The sequence below is a fragment of the Palaemon carinicauda genome, chromosome 42, assembly GCF_036898095.1.
Source record: "Palaemon carinicauda isolate YSFRI2023 chromosome 42, ASM3689809v2, whole genome shotgun sequence".
In the NCBI taxonomy this organism is placed as follows: domain Eukaryota; kingdom Metazoa; phylum Arthropoda; class Malacostraca; order Decapoda; family Palaemonidae; genus Palaemon; species Palaemon carinicauda.
Genome location: NC_090766.1, coordinates 318,797 through 335,819, shown reverse-complemented (window position 1 = coordinate 335,819; position 17,023 = coordinate 318,797). Strand labels below are relative to the sequence as shown.

Genomic DNA, 17,023 nt, shown 5'->3' with positions numbered 1-17,023 from the left:
CCGGACTGGAATCAGTTCTACACAGGATTTTCTTTGTAAAACAAAGTAAATGAAAGCCAAGCGTTTTTGTTTAGCGATTCCACGATCAAGATGTCAATATTCACAGACGATTAAATCCTACAGGCAGCATTTTAAATTGAGTGGTGCCTTGATCAGTCAACTATTTAGTTATGATCTTTGAAGTAAGAGTGGAATATACGCAGAATTTCCTGCAAAGAATGCCAACCTTAATATTGCAATCCAGGATTGCACCCCATTACAACAATTGACTTTCATGATTGAAGTGCAACCGGAATTCCAGTGGAGGAATGGCTGTGACCCGCAAGATGACCTTGAATAGGATGTTCTCCATTTCTGCATTCACCCCCCCCCCCCCCCCACATACAACTGGTCGCTCCAGAAACGGATGTCATCGATCTTCTCTGCTTAATGAGTGAGTGTTACCATAAAGTTAACAGATAAGGAGTAACGTTGCTTAAGGAGTAGGGAAAGGTTATCTGTTTTGTTCTCTTTTCTCATTGTTACCATTAAAATCACTTCCTTTGTTCGCCCCATTTTCCGCATTACATTTGAAATATCAATTTCTCCCATAGATCATATTAGCATAACAGAGGTCTGTACACTTTCTTATAAACCAAAATGATTAGAATTATTCTCTGTTTACTTTAGTACACTCGGCTTATTAGTATCACGTCATTTTCATTGTACTGTACATATCTCGTTAGGCTTTAGTGTTATTACACCCTCCCCACCTAGGTGGGCTATGAATATTATTTTTGGTAGATTTATTTCTGTTTTTTTTTTTCTTTGCTTATAACTTTACGAAAAGTTTGTAAATCGATTAACTTGAAATTTCCAGATGCAATAGAACCCATTAAAATTTGGACCTCATAGGATCAAGGTCAAGGTCACCCGAAAGATCATAATCTAATTTTTACTATGACCCGATTTACTTTAAACCGTTCAAGATTTCCATTATCAGTTATGGAAAATATTTTATATATCATAACAATGGAAATGCAAAGGTTTGAAGATTGGTAGTTTTAAAGTTCAAACCAAGGGAGTCACATTTTCAAGATCACAGAATTTCAGAGCCTTAAACCTCAAATGAGTACTGATACACACTCGGTTAACGTTATTGACAGACAGAAAACCACCCATTGGCTACAAATGATACCATGACCTTTGACCTGTGGTCTTGAAAGGTAAAGGTTAACATCATCTGATTTCAGCAAGTTCAGATTCACACTCGTTTACTGTTATTGACGTATATATACCGAAACTACAAAACATTTAGAGCAATGGTAGTATTTCTTAAAGGTCCACGTGCCAGAGGCAGGAGGTTGCCACTTGTTACCTGTTTGAAATTTTACAATTTTGATAGAAACTGCGCTTAGAAATTTGTAAATATCCAGAAAAGTTATGAAAAGCAGAACGTCATCTTGTGACTAGAATGATATGATTTTATACATAGACTCATAATGTAAGACTTATAAACTTTCAAACTATACAGTTGTTTAAAGTCTTGAAGGTTTATCAAGTTGTGAGTTTCAGAGCACTTCACATTTTCTGCCTATCCTAACCCAAACACGTTTTTCTTCAAGGCATCCAGAAGACGACAGCCGTTAGGATTTGTTGAAGACACAACCACTAAAACGCGACATTCTTTGTTCAGGGTTTTCCATCACGTTTCATTCAATCACCATTACATTTCCTTCACCTATCGGAAATACATTGCACGCGTCATCTGTCTCACTGAATCCTTCTTCGGTATAGTGACACGATTCATGTCTAAGTTTGGATTAGAAGCAATTGCCTTGATTCATTTGAAATCAGTTTCGGAGTTGAATACAATGCCCTTATTTGTCGTAAATCTTTTCATAATGGGCGACATTTGGCACCGTGTGATTGGAGTTCAGCATATTACGCGGGCTCATGCATAAACGCATTTGATGCGCACGTGTAATTAGTTTTGTTTAGGTTTGTTAATATATGCATATTAAAGAAATCTGATTACCCTCTAACTGTAATAATTATTGAAAGGAAGGCAATTTCCCTATCTACTAGATTACGTTAATAGGCCAAGTTCAAAGGTTTGAATATATCAGAATTTATTTGCTTACAGTCATGCGTACCCAATATTTCAAGCACAACACGTATATATATATATATATATATATATATATATATATATATATATATATATATATATATATATATATATATATATTTATATATATACATATATATATATATACATATATATATATATATATATATATATATATATATATATTTATATATATATTAAACGGAAATTAGTATTCCTTACGTTAGTTTATTAGTATATTTATATATGTATTTATTGAAGTAAGGAGGACTTTTCTCTTAAACTATTAAAATAACTAGTTAAATTACATTTATATGCTTGGTACCATCTAAGTCCTGCTTGCTTACTACGAGCTAAGTAATTAGCTAACAAGCCTGCTAATCACGCCATTTTCTCTTTACTTGGGAGGTTCATGGATATACCCAAGTCAGTCTGGCCTAGCATACCATACCGTCCATATCTTCACTGGCAGTATTTCGGCACGAAGATTTGAGCTGCTAGATTTGTGCTACAAGATTTTCATACCATTGAATTTGTGCTGTGCTGCTATTTTATTGAACCATGTTTGGATTACGAGATTCAAGTGTTTCTACATTCACGAAGTTATTTAACATGAACTAACTTCCTTTAATTTGGACTCTGAGCTTCCTTCGGCATGAAACTTTAAACTTCGAGGGCATTCGACTCGTCTCATAGCTTGCATGGATAAAGGTGAGAACCAAGCATTGTTAGGGGTTTCTAAATGTTTAATGGTAATCATTATCCGTTGCCTTAAGCCTTCAAAGCACCAATACAAAAATAAATTCCTTCCTCTCTGATAGATATATATATATTGTGTACTATTAAACTAATTGTGATATTTGTACAATACTTTCGCTTAGGTATAATTGGTGAAGCTAGGTCGTCCTGGGTTATCATCCTGCGTTCATCTTTCTTATTTATATTATTGGTAAGACTTTATATTAGATTTAATTCGAAGGGTGAATGTTATATTGAATACATTATGCAAAATTATATTATTTATATTTATAGCTTCAGGACAGTGTTTGATGTCTGAATGTATTTCATTTTCCAGGATATCATTTATCCATATGTTTAATAATTGAAGTGGCTTAGTCCGAGGATAAATTCCCTGTTTCTTACATTGGCGAGCACTTCCAACATTATCGGTAATGGCTTATTAGGTTTATATAGATCATATATGCAATTTACGATTTATTCATATATACGTTGTTCAAATTGAATTTATATAATTTCCTTTCTTTTATTATATTTTGATATATTTGTTTTTGTTGTTTATACAGGTGAGGTTGGAAAAGCTGAAAGTAGTTTGGAAATTACCCCTAGATATAACCACCTTCAAGCAATCGAAATAGACAATTTATAGCATTTTTATTTTTCTGAAATGTTTATAATAAATTTGGTGAATTGTTTTGAAGAGTTTTTCTAACTACCATTGTAGACTGTTCAAATTTCAGCTTATGGCGCCCAACGTGGGGCTTTGATGGAGACAGCTGAATTTGCCGGAGTAAAATTCTTGTGTTTGAGGGTTGCTCAGAGTCCAATAATTAATTTTCTTTTCTAGCTCGTTATATTTTGTTAATTATGAATAAGTTACAGGTATTTGTAGGTCAGCGGAAGACTATTAGGAAAAAGGTCACTAAATGTTTTAATAATGTTAATAATTATGATTCCTTTAATCCTTCTGAGCGTTTGTCTGAGAGAGCTATTCTCTTACACTATAAGGAAAAGTTGGCTGATCTCGATAGTAAGATTCTAGCTGAGAAATTTTTTAATAGAGAAACTGTAGTTGAGGCTGATTTGGAAACTGAATTAAATTCATGTCAAGATTATTTGGATAAAATTGAAAGGTTGTTGCCCTTGCTTGATGTTTCTGAAAATCCTCGTTCTAATGTAACTGATACTGCTAGAAGCTTGCTTAAGCAGCCCACAGCTCCTCTTCCAAAATTTAGTAGTAGAGAAGGGGAAGATTTTCTAAGGTTCATAACCGAGTTTGAAAACACAACCAGTGCATTTAGTTATCCAGATAGGGATTTATTGCTTTTACTAAAACAGCAAATAGATGGTAGGGCTAAGTATTTGTTGTATAGCTTAGAAGCTGACAAGCAATCTTATAAAGATGCCAAGGAGTTGTTGGTTTCAGCTTTTGCTTCTAAAGAAGCTAGAATAAATTCTACCATTCAGAAATTGTTGAATCTTAAGCTTGGAGAGAAGGATGATCCTTTCATATATATCTCAAATCTGAGAACTATTTGTGAGGCTGTTAGGACGTTAAAAATTGATGCTAATGAGTTTACAAGGTTTTTTGCTTGGCTTGGAATTAATGATAATTTCAAGAGTCACTTGGTTCAAATCACCACGAAAACTCACCCCTCTTTGGATGATATTCTCGATAATTTTTTTAATGCTAGTGAGAGGTACGAAAGTACTAAAGGTAAAACTCCTCAAGAGATTAAGTTTAGAAATAAGTTCAGAAATACTCCTGTTAAAGACAGTACTGATAGTTTGGCCGTTAAAACTAAAGTAATGGAAAGTAAATTTTCTGTACCAAACTGTCTCCTTTGTAGTAGAAGTGATAGTAAGGAAACTAATCATTATGTTAATAAATGTCAGAAATTCTCTACTCCTGCAGAAAAAGTTCACATAATTGAGTCTTTCGGAGGTTGTGTAAAATGTGGAATGTTAAACCATACGTCTAGCGAGTGTAGGTTTAGGTTTAAAAAGCGTTGCATAAATTGTAATGGTTATCACATGAGTTACCTTTGTGTGTCAGAATCTGCAAGGGATGGATCATCTCGGACTAATAAACTTAATTCTAATGCCAAACAGGAGGCTAGCAGTGGAGTTGCTGTAACACACCAGTACTCGACGAATTCCATATTGCCCACATTTACTTTTTCTCTTGAGGGCAATGATAGTGTCTATAGGGGTTTGAAGGACAGCGGTTCTCAGAGTACATTTGTGTCTGCTAGATTAGCAAATTCGCACAATTTTAAAATTGTTCACTCAAACATTGAGCTCACTGTCAAGGGCTTTAATGAGAGTAAAAGGTACTGTACTAAAGTTATTAAGATGCCTCTTAGGATTGGAGATTCAGTAGAGCATATTTTGGCAATTGTGGTTCCGGATATAAGCATTAATTTGGAGTTACCCTTTCTTGGTGAACTTGTTGAAGCTGTGCACAGTAAAGGGTTAGTTCTTGCTGATAAATTGTTGAATAGTAATTTGAGGAAAATTGATAATGTGCATCTTTTGCTGGGCACAGATTCTTTCAGTTGCTTAACGGGAAAAGAGATACTGATTGGTAATGTGAGTCCTTCTGTGTACATTGAATCTAAGGTAGGAATAATGCTCACAGGTAATATTGAAGCTTTGCTTGCCAATTTCAGAGGTACAGATGGGGGATTGGGAGCTTGTTTATCAGTAAGTAAGGAAGCTAATTGTTCAAATATCCATGTTTACAGCAATTCTTTCTTTCTTAGCAATAGTGTTGATATTTTGGAAGAAAATTGCCTATCAGGGTTTACTACTAATACATTTTTTTCAGTCCTTAATGATAAAGGTGATATTTTGGAGGGACAATTGCAGCGTGCCACTGATCAAATTCTCGAATCTGAGTGCAAATATTTCTTGAATTATGATCAAACGAATTATTGTGAAACTAATACAGACCTTGACGAAAAGTTAACTGAATTTACCTTAAAACAGATTAGTAGAAGATCTGACGGAAGGATAGAAGTTCCTTTGTCATGGAATACCAAAGTGTCTCATTTACTTTCTAAAAATGAGGTGTTATCTAAGCTCATACTTAAGTCAAACCTTAAGAAGCTCAGGAAGAATGAAGGTCATTTACAATTAGTTGATCAAACTTTTAAAGAGCAGATTAAGTTGGGTATCATTGAGCCAATATATGATTTAGAGGTTTACAAGGCTGAACATCCCTACTTCTCTTTTTTGCCTCATATGCCTATTTTTAAGCTAGACAGAGAGTCGACTAAATGTAGGGTAGTGTTTTTGTCTAATCTCAAGGAATCTTCTAAAAGCACATCTTTATCACATAACCAGTGTATGTTTTCAGGACCTATTTTGAATCAGAAATTGTCATCATCTTTCCTTAATTTACGGTTTGATAAGAATTTGTTAGTTTTTGATTTGCAGAAGGCGTTTAATATGCTTGCTTTAAGTGAAGCTGACCAAGCTAGATTACTGTTTTACTGGTACAAGAATGTTAGTAAGGGAGATTTTTCCTTGGTTGCATTTAAGAATGTTAGGCTTCCGTTTGGATTGAGATGCAGCCCATTTTTACTTATGATATCTCTGTATTACATATTAGTTGCACAAGCATCTGACCAGTCAATGTTGTCTGAATTGAAGCATTCAATATATTCACTTATATATATGGATAATGGAGCTGTCACTTTCAATGATTCAGAGAGTTTACATTGGGCTTATAAACAGATTCCATGTATTTTTGAGCCATACAATTTTAAGGTTCAACAGATTGTCACTAATGATAGGGATTTACAGGATGTAATTGATGTAGAGAATAAAGTAGTCACTCCTGAAACAAATAAACTGTTCGGTCTAACATGGGATAGGTACTCTGATGAGATATTTACAAAGCCCATTAATCTAAATGCTGAAGCTAAGACTAAAAGGTCCATATTGCAAACTATTGCTTCCCAGTTCGATATCTTTGGATTTAATATGCCATTATTTAACAGGTGTAGATTATTTATGCATAAATTACAGTGTCGAAAGAAACTTGGATGGGATCAAATACTATCTCAGGAGTTGCAGAAGGAATGGCAAAATATTTCAAAGCAGTGTAACAGAGCAGCACCTTTACGTATTTCTAGATCTGTTGGTCCTCGTAATGGTGAATATAGTATTTTAGTGTTTACAGATGCCAGTCGTGATATATATGGATGTGTCCTTTATTTGCTTCATAATGAGTCTAATAAGCTTAGCTTCGTTCATGCCAAAAATAGGCTAGTTAATAAACAGCTAGATGGCAAGTCGATACCAGCCCTTGAGTTAAATGCAATAAGTTTAGGAGTAGAGTGTGCTATGGAAATTTTCTATGACTTATCTGGGTCACATTGCATGAAGCCTCTACGGATTGTGAATATAACTTTATATACAGATTCCATTTGTGCTTTACATTGGCTTAATGCATCTTCATCTAAACTAGATAAAATGAATAAACACACAACATTTGTTCGCAACAGGATTCATAATATTCAGAGAAAGTGTGAAATGTTTCCTGTCACTTTTAAATTTGTTTCTGGTAAGGCAAATCCTGCAGATTTGGTGACAAGATGTGTGTCGTATAATCAGCTCATGAATTCAAATTATTTTTCAGGACCTAGTTTGGATGAAGCCAATATTCCAGAGCTATCAGTCACAATACCAGCATTTGAAATTGGTGAAGAGAGCAATTGTTCCCATGGTCTTTCTGTGCTTTTGTCCAGTGCGGAGCCTCTCATTGATATTAACAGGTTTTCCAGTTTTAGGAGACTAGTGCTAGTATATCGGAGAGTTTTGATGTGTGTCCAGAAATGGAAAGTTAGAGCAGGGTTGAAGTGTGATAATGACGATTTTAGTACTCCCTACTTTGTTCAAGCCCTTAGTTTATTGATATCTTTTGAGCAGAAGAAATATTTTTCTGAAGTTTTTGAATATTTCAGTCAAGTTAATGTGCCTATTAAAGACATTCCTTCTATTGTGACAAAGTTTAACATATTTTTTGATGAGCAAGGTTTGCTTAGAGTAAGAAGTAAATTTAAGAAGTGGTATTTAAACAAAGATAACAAGTTTCCCATTCTACTGCCTAATGATAGTTATCTCACAAGACTTATTATAATGAATGCTCATGATAAATTACTTCATTCTGGTAGTTATGCCGTATTGACCGAATTAAGAAGAAATTATTTCATACCCAAACATTTTTCTACTGTTAAGAAAGCTTTGAAGCAGTGTGTTCATTGCCGTCGGTTCAATAGTCGTAGCATTAAACTTAATCAGAATTCCTATAGAGATTTCCGTTGTAATCCACCTAATGTACCTTTTGCCAATATATTTATAGATTATCTTGGTCCATTTTCAGTTAGTTAGTGGTGGGACACATAAAGTATGGTTATTATGTTTGACTTGTACTTGGTCTAGAGCAATTAATATGAAGATAGTTAAAAGTTTAAATGTAAGTGAATTTTTAAGAGCTTTTCAGATGCATTGTTTGGAGTATGGGATCCCTCAGTTGTGCATTAGTGATCAGGGATCGCAGCTTGTAGCCGGAGCTAATATTATTACATCGTTTATCAGGGATCCAGAAACTTTACTTTATTTTGAAGAAAATAATGTTGCCCCTCTTTCCTTTCAACAATATTCCAAAGGTGCTAGTCAGTTGGGATCTATGGTTGAGGTGTGCGTTAAAATGGTAAAAAGGTTAATTTTTGGAGCAATAAAGAATAACATTTTATCCTATTCGGATTTTGAATTTTTAGTATGTAATGTGATCCATCTCGCTAATAGACGTCCCATAGCTTTTAAGGAAGTTGTTAGAAATGATAGTGAAGATTCTCTTCCTGAACCAATCACCCCTGAACATTTGATCAGAGGGTATGAGCTGTCTTCCTTAAATTTGATTCCTGAATTGCAGAGCATTCCACAGGATCCAGATTTTGATTCCAGAGACATAGAGAGGAGTTACCAGGGGTTGTGCAAGGTTAAAGAAAATCTTAATAATATTTATCATAATGAGTTTTTAGGTAATTTATTATATCAAGCTATTGACCGAAAGGACAGGTATCGTCCGGTTTCTCATGCATTGATAAAGCCAGGAGATGTAGTACTTGTGAAGGAGGAACATACTAAAAGGAGTAATTATCCCCTAGGATTAGTTCGCGAAGTTGTAAGTAATGATTTGGGAGAGGTGACACAAGTAACTGTACTGAAAGGGAAAACTAAAAAGATTAGTAAGTTACATGCAAGTCAAATAATTCCTTTCCTTGAGATTAATACTACTGATGATGTAGTTTGTAATACTGATAATAAGAATGTTCCTGGTGCTGATAGAAAGAAAATTTCCTCGCGGCCTAAAAGAAAAGCTGCTACGGTAAGTGAGGAAAGAACAAGAAAAATTTTGCTCTAATTTCATATGTTCATTTACAGCGATGAAGATTTTTTACCTTTGAAAAATCTTCATCCTCTTCCGTGGACTAAACGGAAATTAGTATTCCTTACGTTAGTTTATTAGTATATTTATATATGTATTTATTGAAGTAAGGAGGACTTTTCTCTTAAACTATTAAAATAACTAGTTAAATTACATTTATATGCTTGGTACCATCTAAGTCCTGCTTGCTTACTACGAGCTAAGTAATTAGCTAACAAGCCTGCTAATCACGCCATTTTCTCTTTACTTGGGAGGTTCATGGATATACCCAAGTCAGTCTGGCCTAGCATACCATACCGTCCATATCTTCACTGGCAGTATTTCGGCACGAAGATTTGAGCTGCTAGATTTGTGCTACAAGATTTTCATACCATTGAATTTGTGCTGTGCTGCTATTTTATTGAACCATGTTTGGATTACGAGATTCAAGTGTTTCTACATTCACGAAGTTATTTAACATGAACTAACTTCCTTTAATTTGGACTCTGAGCTTCCTTCGGCATGAAACTTTAAACTTCGAGGGCATTCGACTCGTCTCATAGCTTGCATGGATAAAGGTGAGAACCAAGCATTGTTAGGGGTTTCTAAATGTTTAATGGTAATCATTATCCGTTGCCTTAAGCCTTCAAAGCACCAATACAAAAATAAATTCCTTCCTCTCTGATAGATATATATATATTGTGTACTATTAAACTAATTGTGATATTTGTACAATACTTTCGCTTAGGTATAATTGGTGAAGCTAGGTCGTCCTGGGTTATCATCCTGCGTTCATCTTTCTTATTTATATTATTGGTAAGACTTTATATTAGATTTAATTCGAAGGGTGAATGTTATATTGAATACATTATGCAAAATTATATTATTTATATTTATAGCTTCAGGACAGTGTTTGATGTCTGAATGTATTTCATTTTCCAGGATATCATTTATCCATATGTTTAATTGAAGTGGCTTAGTCCGAGGATAAATTCCCTGTTTCTTACATTGGCGAGCACTTCCAACATTATCGGTAATGGCTTATTAGGTTTATATAGATCATATATGCAATTTACGATTTATTCATATATACGTTGTTCAAATTGAATTTATATAATTTCCTTTCTTTTATTATATTTTGATATATTTGTTTTTGTTGTTTATACAGGTGAGGTTGGAAAAGCTGAAAGTAGTTTGGAAATTACCCCTAGATATAACCACCTTCAAGCAATCGAAATAGACAATTTATAGCATTTTTATTTTTCTGAAATGTTTATAATAAATTTGGTGAATTGTTTTGAAGAGTTTTTCTAACTACCATTGTAGACTGTTCAAATTTCAGCTTATGTATATATATATATATATATATATATATATATATACATACATACATCATACATATACCAAAGGCACTTCCCCCAATTTTGGGGGGTAGCCGACATCAACAAGAAAAAACAAAAAAGGGGACCTCTACTCTCTACGTTCCTCCAGCCTAACCAGGGACTCGGCCGAGTTCAGCTGGTACTGCTAGGGTGCCACAGCCCACCCTCCCACATTATCCACCACAGATGAAGCTTCATAATGCTGAATCCCCTACTGCTGCTACCTCCGCGGTCATCTAAGGCACCGGAGGAAGCAGCAGGGCCTACCGGAACTGCGTCACAATCGCTCGCCATTCATTCCTATTTCTAGCACGCTCTCTTGCCTCTCTCACATCTATCCTCCTATCACCCAGAGCTTTCTTCACACCATCCATCCACCCAAACCTTGGCCTTCCTCTTGTACTTCTCCCATCAACTCTTGCATTCATCACCTTCTTTAGCAAACAGCCATTTTCCATTCTCTCAACATGGCCAAACCACCTCAACACATTCATATCCACTCTAGCCGCTAACTCATTTCTTACACCCGTTCTCACCCTCACCACTTTGTTCCTAACCCTATCAACTCGAGATTCACCAGCCATACTCCTCAGACACTTCATCTCAAACACATTCAATTTCTGTCTCTCCATCACTTTCATTCCCCACAACTCCGATCCATACATCACAGTTGGTACAATCACTTTCTCATATAGAACTCTCTTTACATTCATGCCCAACCCTCTATTTTTTACTACTCCCTTAACTGCCCCCAACACTTTGCAACCTTCATTGACTCTCTGACGTACATCTGCTTCCACTCCACCATTTGCTGCAACAACAGACCCCAAGTACTTAAACTGATCCACCTCCTCAAGTAACTCTCCATTCAACATGACATTCAACCTTGCACCACCTTCCCTTCTCGTACATCTCATAACCTTACTCTTACCCACATTAACTCTCAACTTCCTTCTCTCACACACCCTTCCAAATTCTGTCACTAGTCGGTCAAGCTTCTCTTCTGTGTCTGCTACCAGTACAGTATCATCCGCAAACAACAACTGATTTACCTCCCATTCATGATCATTCTCGCCTACCAGTTTTAATCCTCGTCCAAGCACTCGAGCATTCACCTCTCTCACCACTCCATCAACATACAAGTTAAACAACCACGGTGACATCACACATCCCTGTCTCAGCCTCACTCTCACCGGAAACCAATCGCTCACTTCATTTCCTATTCTAACACATGCTTTACTACCTTTGTAGAAACTTTTCATTGCTTGCAACAACCTTCCACCAACTCCATATAACCTCATCACATTCCACATTGCTTCCCTATCAACTCTATCATATGCTTTCTCCAGATCCATATATATATATAGCATTTTATCATAAGTGTGATGGCCAGCACTAGTCAATGCCACATTCACCATTTAACTGCTGGATCGGGAATGAACCTCATCGATAGTTAAATTTCTACACAGTCTCATTGACAGTACCTTAAACTCCAACCGTTATTCACCCCCTTCTCGAACGCACTTTTCTAACGCCTTTCTCTCCTCTATCCATTTATGTTTTATCTATTTACCATTGCATTATTGCCAACGGTGAAACTCCTTTGTCTTTAAAGAAATCACGAGTTTACTAAAGTGAATGACTGAAATTATTTTGAAAGACCCACAATCTTGTAGCCTATGCAATATTGCTGTATTCCAGTGTATCCTGATTTAGTGTAGGGATGACTTTCAAGGGAAACCACGTATATTCTGAAATAACGTCCTCAGAAAGGTATATATATATATATATATATATATATATATATATATATATATATATATATATATATATATATGTGTGTATATATATATATATATATATTTATATATATATGTGTGTATATATATATATATATATATATATATATATATATATATATATATATTTATATATATATATATGTGTGTATATATATATATATATATATATATATATATATATATATATATATATATATATATATATATATATATATATATATATCTTTTCTTTTTAGTGAGAATATCGCAGAGTTGCATTATCCTGTTGGTAGGGTTATTCGCCCTTACTGGTAAATTCCATTAAAACTTTACTGTTGTTTTACAATATAATAATAATATTTAGATATCGGCGTCAGCTTTCTCGAGAAGACCGCACTTTCATAATATAAAATAAAAAAAACCGACCCCCCCCCCTTAAAAAAAAGCTAATTCGCAAAATAACAACACATTATGATACGAACGACGGGAATCAGTCTACTCTCCCTACTCCGACTCCAGCAACCTCGATTCTTGCCTTTGATGTGAAATTCATCGGCACAGGTATGTCGGTGAATGCGTGGCAGAGAGAGACTCGAATTCGGGTGTGTCGTACTACACGTTACGTAGGCAACGTGTCCTTTGTGTTACATTACGATATATATATATATATATATATATATATATATATATATATATATATATATATAGTATATGTATACAGTATATATATACTGTATATATATAATATATATATATAATATATATACAGTGTATATATATATATATATATATATATATATATATATATATATATATATGTATATGTGTGCGTTTATTTATGCATATAGTATGTATATACTGTACATGTCTATGTGTCACACTATACTAGAGTCCTCATGGATATTCAAAATTAAAGTATATATTGGCGTAGTGAAATTGAACTGTGCGTTTATTTATATCATACATCCGAGGTCAGTTTTATTGCATTTAGTATGCAAAGCCCGGAGGCTTCATGGAAAACCTGATATATCCCACTCATGGCACATGAACTACCAAAGAAATACCATCAGTGATCGCCTCTCTGAATATAAAATAGCTAAAATTATCGAGTGCTTAAACAGAAGGTATTAAAAATATGGAATCATGATACTGAGAACATTTTAAATTCGAAATACACTGTAGATAGACTTCAAGAAAACAACTTAGCATTTATAGAGGTTTTTTTTTATTAAAAATTCCATTTATCATTTTATTTATTCATTAAATGGTAGGATTCAAATATTGCGTTGGAATTATGGGATAAGAGGATTCGGTTTCATTTTGAAATGCATTTCGCAGAAGAACCAGGTATCCTGTTTATATTCTGGTAGTCACGGCTCTTTTTTTTTTTTTTTTTTTTTAATAATAATGATGGGCTTTTCTTAGGTAGGCTATGGCCTTTATTTTCTCGATCATTGACTTCAGATTAATTTTGGATTTATAGTAATGAAAGCGTTATATATTAACCAAAGTTTACGTATTTTGATTGATCCCAGTTGAAGGCAGCATAGCTTTTTCTGTTTGGTTTGGGCGTGGCTTTAGCAGAACGAGGGACTGTGAATTGGAAACCTGTGTTAAAATTGGTATCAGGTGACACCTGTGTTAAAATTGGTATCAGGTGACACTCAGATAATTAATATTTCATGTCCATACGATTTATTCAGAAGGATTGTAAAACTTGACACGTCTTTTTTTTTCAATAAAGTTTAATGCCATTTGAGATGAAATAATGAAGAAACTGTATTGACAACGAGAAATATTCTTCGTAAAACTAAAATATGATTCGTTGTACTGTACATGTGAGTATCAGAGCTTATTCAAAAGAAGCTTTTATGGTAACTAATACTTAACTGAGAAAGATACTGTATCATGATGCGTATCTACCCACAAAAAAAAGCTAAAATGTTAAATTGCAATTTATGCCCTCCATTTCCTGCGTCCATTGGTACACTCGGAAAGTTGTCATTGTATGAAGGCACAATCAGACTGAATTACAATGAATTGAACAAATTAGAAAACGCCATATTAAAAACTTAGCGTTATTTATTGAAGAAATTTTATTTAATCTCGGCAATTTACAATAATGTTCAAATAAATAAGGCTATCTCTGTAATAAATGGTCATAACTATCAAACTGTGAAACAGATGTTCCGACAGGAATAGTATGCCCTTCCAGCTCTAAGTTCTTGTAAATTACTGACCATATTACATATGATCAGCGCCCAACCCTCCTCTCCACCCAAGGTAGGGCCAAGGAGGGCCTGGTATGGGTGCTGATGACTCTGCAGATAGACCTATAGGCTCCCCCAAACCCCCCAGCCTTAGCTCACAATCATGATGAGATTGCAGCTACTGAAGAAACTAACGAGTTTGAGCGGGACTCGAACCAGGGAATGATTTACTTAGAATAGAAAATATATCTGACACTATTATGCCGTTGTTGTTTTAAGAGTTCCGTCTGATTTATTGAAGTTTCCATTAAAACCATTTCAACTCTGGAATGGTTGTTCCAGTAGATTAATCTTTTGGAAATAGAGATTTTGTTAAAGTAACAGTCTGTGGAGAGTGATTATCCGTTGTTCATACTTATTTCATCGGAATCAGAATACATTTGGGAGAAAGCTCTCATCTCTTAATTGGGAATATTATGATTAAGTCTTAGAATTGGAAATAAATAGAAGTAACTTGATATAAATGCTTAATATATTTAAGTGAATAGCTTTATATAGGTTTACAAACCACAACTGTTTTGTCGAAAATGAATCGATTCTTATTATCGTATTGCATCTTCACTTCATCTGTGATAACCTATTATACTAAAAACTTCTGATTCTAGCAGGATTTTCTTGAATGGGAAGCAATTTCTCCATGTGTAGCAACAATAATAATATCAATTGTAATATTTATTCACGTTAAAAAAAGTTGGAATCCAAAACGCCATTAGAAATATCCTCAATAATTTTATGCACTGATGGTTTCTAGAGTGGGAAGCTAATTTCTCCTTGTGTAGCAACAATGATAATATTAATTATGATAAATATTCACGTTAAGAAAACTGTGGAATCAAACGGGGTTGGAGATAACCTCAATTTTATGTACAGATTGTAATTTAAATCTGTTAATTTTCAAGGGTTGTTTCGAACGGATTCGGCCAGCCGAAAATCATTGCTGGAAGTACCGCTGAAAACATCGTATTAATTGCCTCTGGTCCGGTGTGTCGGCAATGATCCGGATTATGCCAATAGTTCGGAGAATCGCTTTCAAATGGCCATTTCGACACCATTAAGCTGAACGCCGACATTTTTCCAATGGAGAGTCAACACAAATTTCAGTGCGGCGTAACTTTGTGTCTGTCGCGAATGGGGATTTCAAACTGGCAGTGGACGATTTTATGGTGACTAAGCTGATATAAGTTTCTCTACGGTTTATATGTGAAAGATCTGTCCTAATGTTGTTACTGTTCATAAAATATTTTATCGCTTCCCTCGTAGTTTATTTATTTCCTTATTTTTTTTCTCAAGGGGCTATTTTTCCATGTTGGAGCCTTTAGGATTATAGCATCTTGCTTTTCAAACTAGGTTTGTAGCTTAGTTACTGATAATAATAATAATAATAAGAATAATAATAATAATAATAATAATAATAATAATAATTCTGTGGAGGTTCGAATGCAGTAAAATACGCAAGAAATTTCAATTTTTGACACGGCATTTCATCAATGAAATTAAAAGGAAAATCCCTTTTGAGACTAGATGCATCAAGAGGGTAAAACAAGCAATGGTTATCTATGAAAATTAATTATGAGACGCTGGATTTACGGTTGAATTAATCCAGCATTGAGCATAGGGATGTACACCAACTCTCTTTTCCTAATATAATTTCATATTGAATTCCATTGTAAATCTATGGTCTAGTAATGAGAATGGAACATGAAGATTTTGTATCATTACGAAAATAATAATATTTCATCCATTAAGGCCGCGATTGTAGCTTCCTTGCTTGCTTGCTTGCTTGCTTTTTTTTGCTAAAAACTTTTTTCCTTACACCTATTCGGGCCGACGTGACGCCAGTCATCGTTTACAGCTGTTTAGCAATAGGACCTAGAAAACGGTAACCGAGGGTGCCACCACTCCCTCTCAAGTCTGACTTTGGCTGTTTGCACCTTATGTAAGATGGGTGTTATATATGTATATATATATATATATATATATATATATATATATATATATATATATATATATATATATATATATATATATATATATATATATATTAAAGAATGTTTAACCTCCTGCTTGAACTTGAAATAATCTCTCTCTCTCTCTCTCTCTCTCTCTCTCTCTCTCTCTCTCTCTCTCTCTCTCTCTCTCTCTCGGAACTGGCAAATTGAACTTGATTATGAATTTAATTAAACGAAAGGCTATCTATATATAACAACAATAAATGCAGCCGTTTCTAGTCCACAGCAGGACAACGGCCTCAGACATGTCCTTATGCCTGGGGGTGTGGCCATTTTCACCACCACGCTGGCCAC

At 34.5% G+C, this 17,023-nt stretch overlaps 1 protein-coding gene and 1 long non-coding RNA gene across 4 annotated transcripts in view; both read left to right on the top strand.

Moving 5' to 3' along the window:
• LOC137632931 (uncharacterized) overlaps positions 1-15,972 on the top strand; it is an 81,423-nt gene extending 65,451 nt beyond the window's left edge. The window contains exon 3 of the long non-coding RNA XR_011042143.1: positions 15,620-15,972. This is a non-coding gene — a long non-coding RNA (uncharacterized lncRNA). The remainder of the gene's footprint in view (positions 1-15,619) is intronic.
• Positions 2,343-10,572, top strand: LOC137632810 (uncharacterized). 3 transcript variants are annotated; one of them, XM_068364910.1, is made up of 3 exons: positions 2,343-10,103; positions 10,230-10,320; positions 10,456-10,572. In XM_068364910.1, exon 1 carries the CDS (start codon positions 3,716-3,718, stop codon positions 8,246-8,248), a length of 4,533 nt encoding a protein of 1,510 aa, XP_068221011.1. In that variant the 5' UTR covers positions 2,343-3,715; the 3' UTR covers positions 8,249-10,103; positions 10,230-10,320; positions 10,456-10,572. The 3 variants fall into 3 exon arrangements, with proteins under 3 accessions (XP_068221011.1, XP_068221013.1, XP_068221012.1); XM_068364912.1 differs by having other exon boundaries at positions 2,343-2,821; positions 2,992-10,103; positions 10,230-10,531; XM_068364911.1 differs by having other exon boundaries at positions 2,343-9,865; positions 10,036-10,103; positions 10,230-10,531.
• Positions 15,973-17,023: the final 1,051 nt, after the last annotated feature.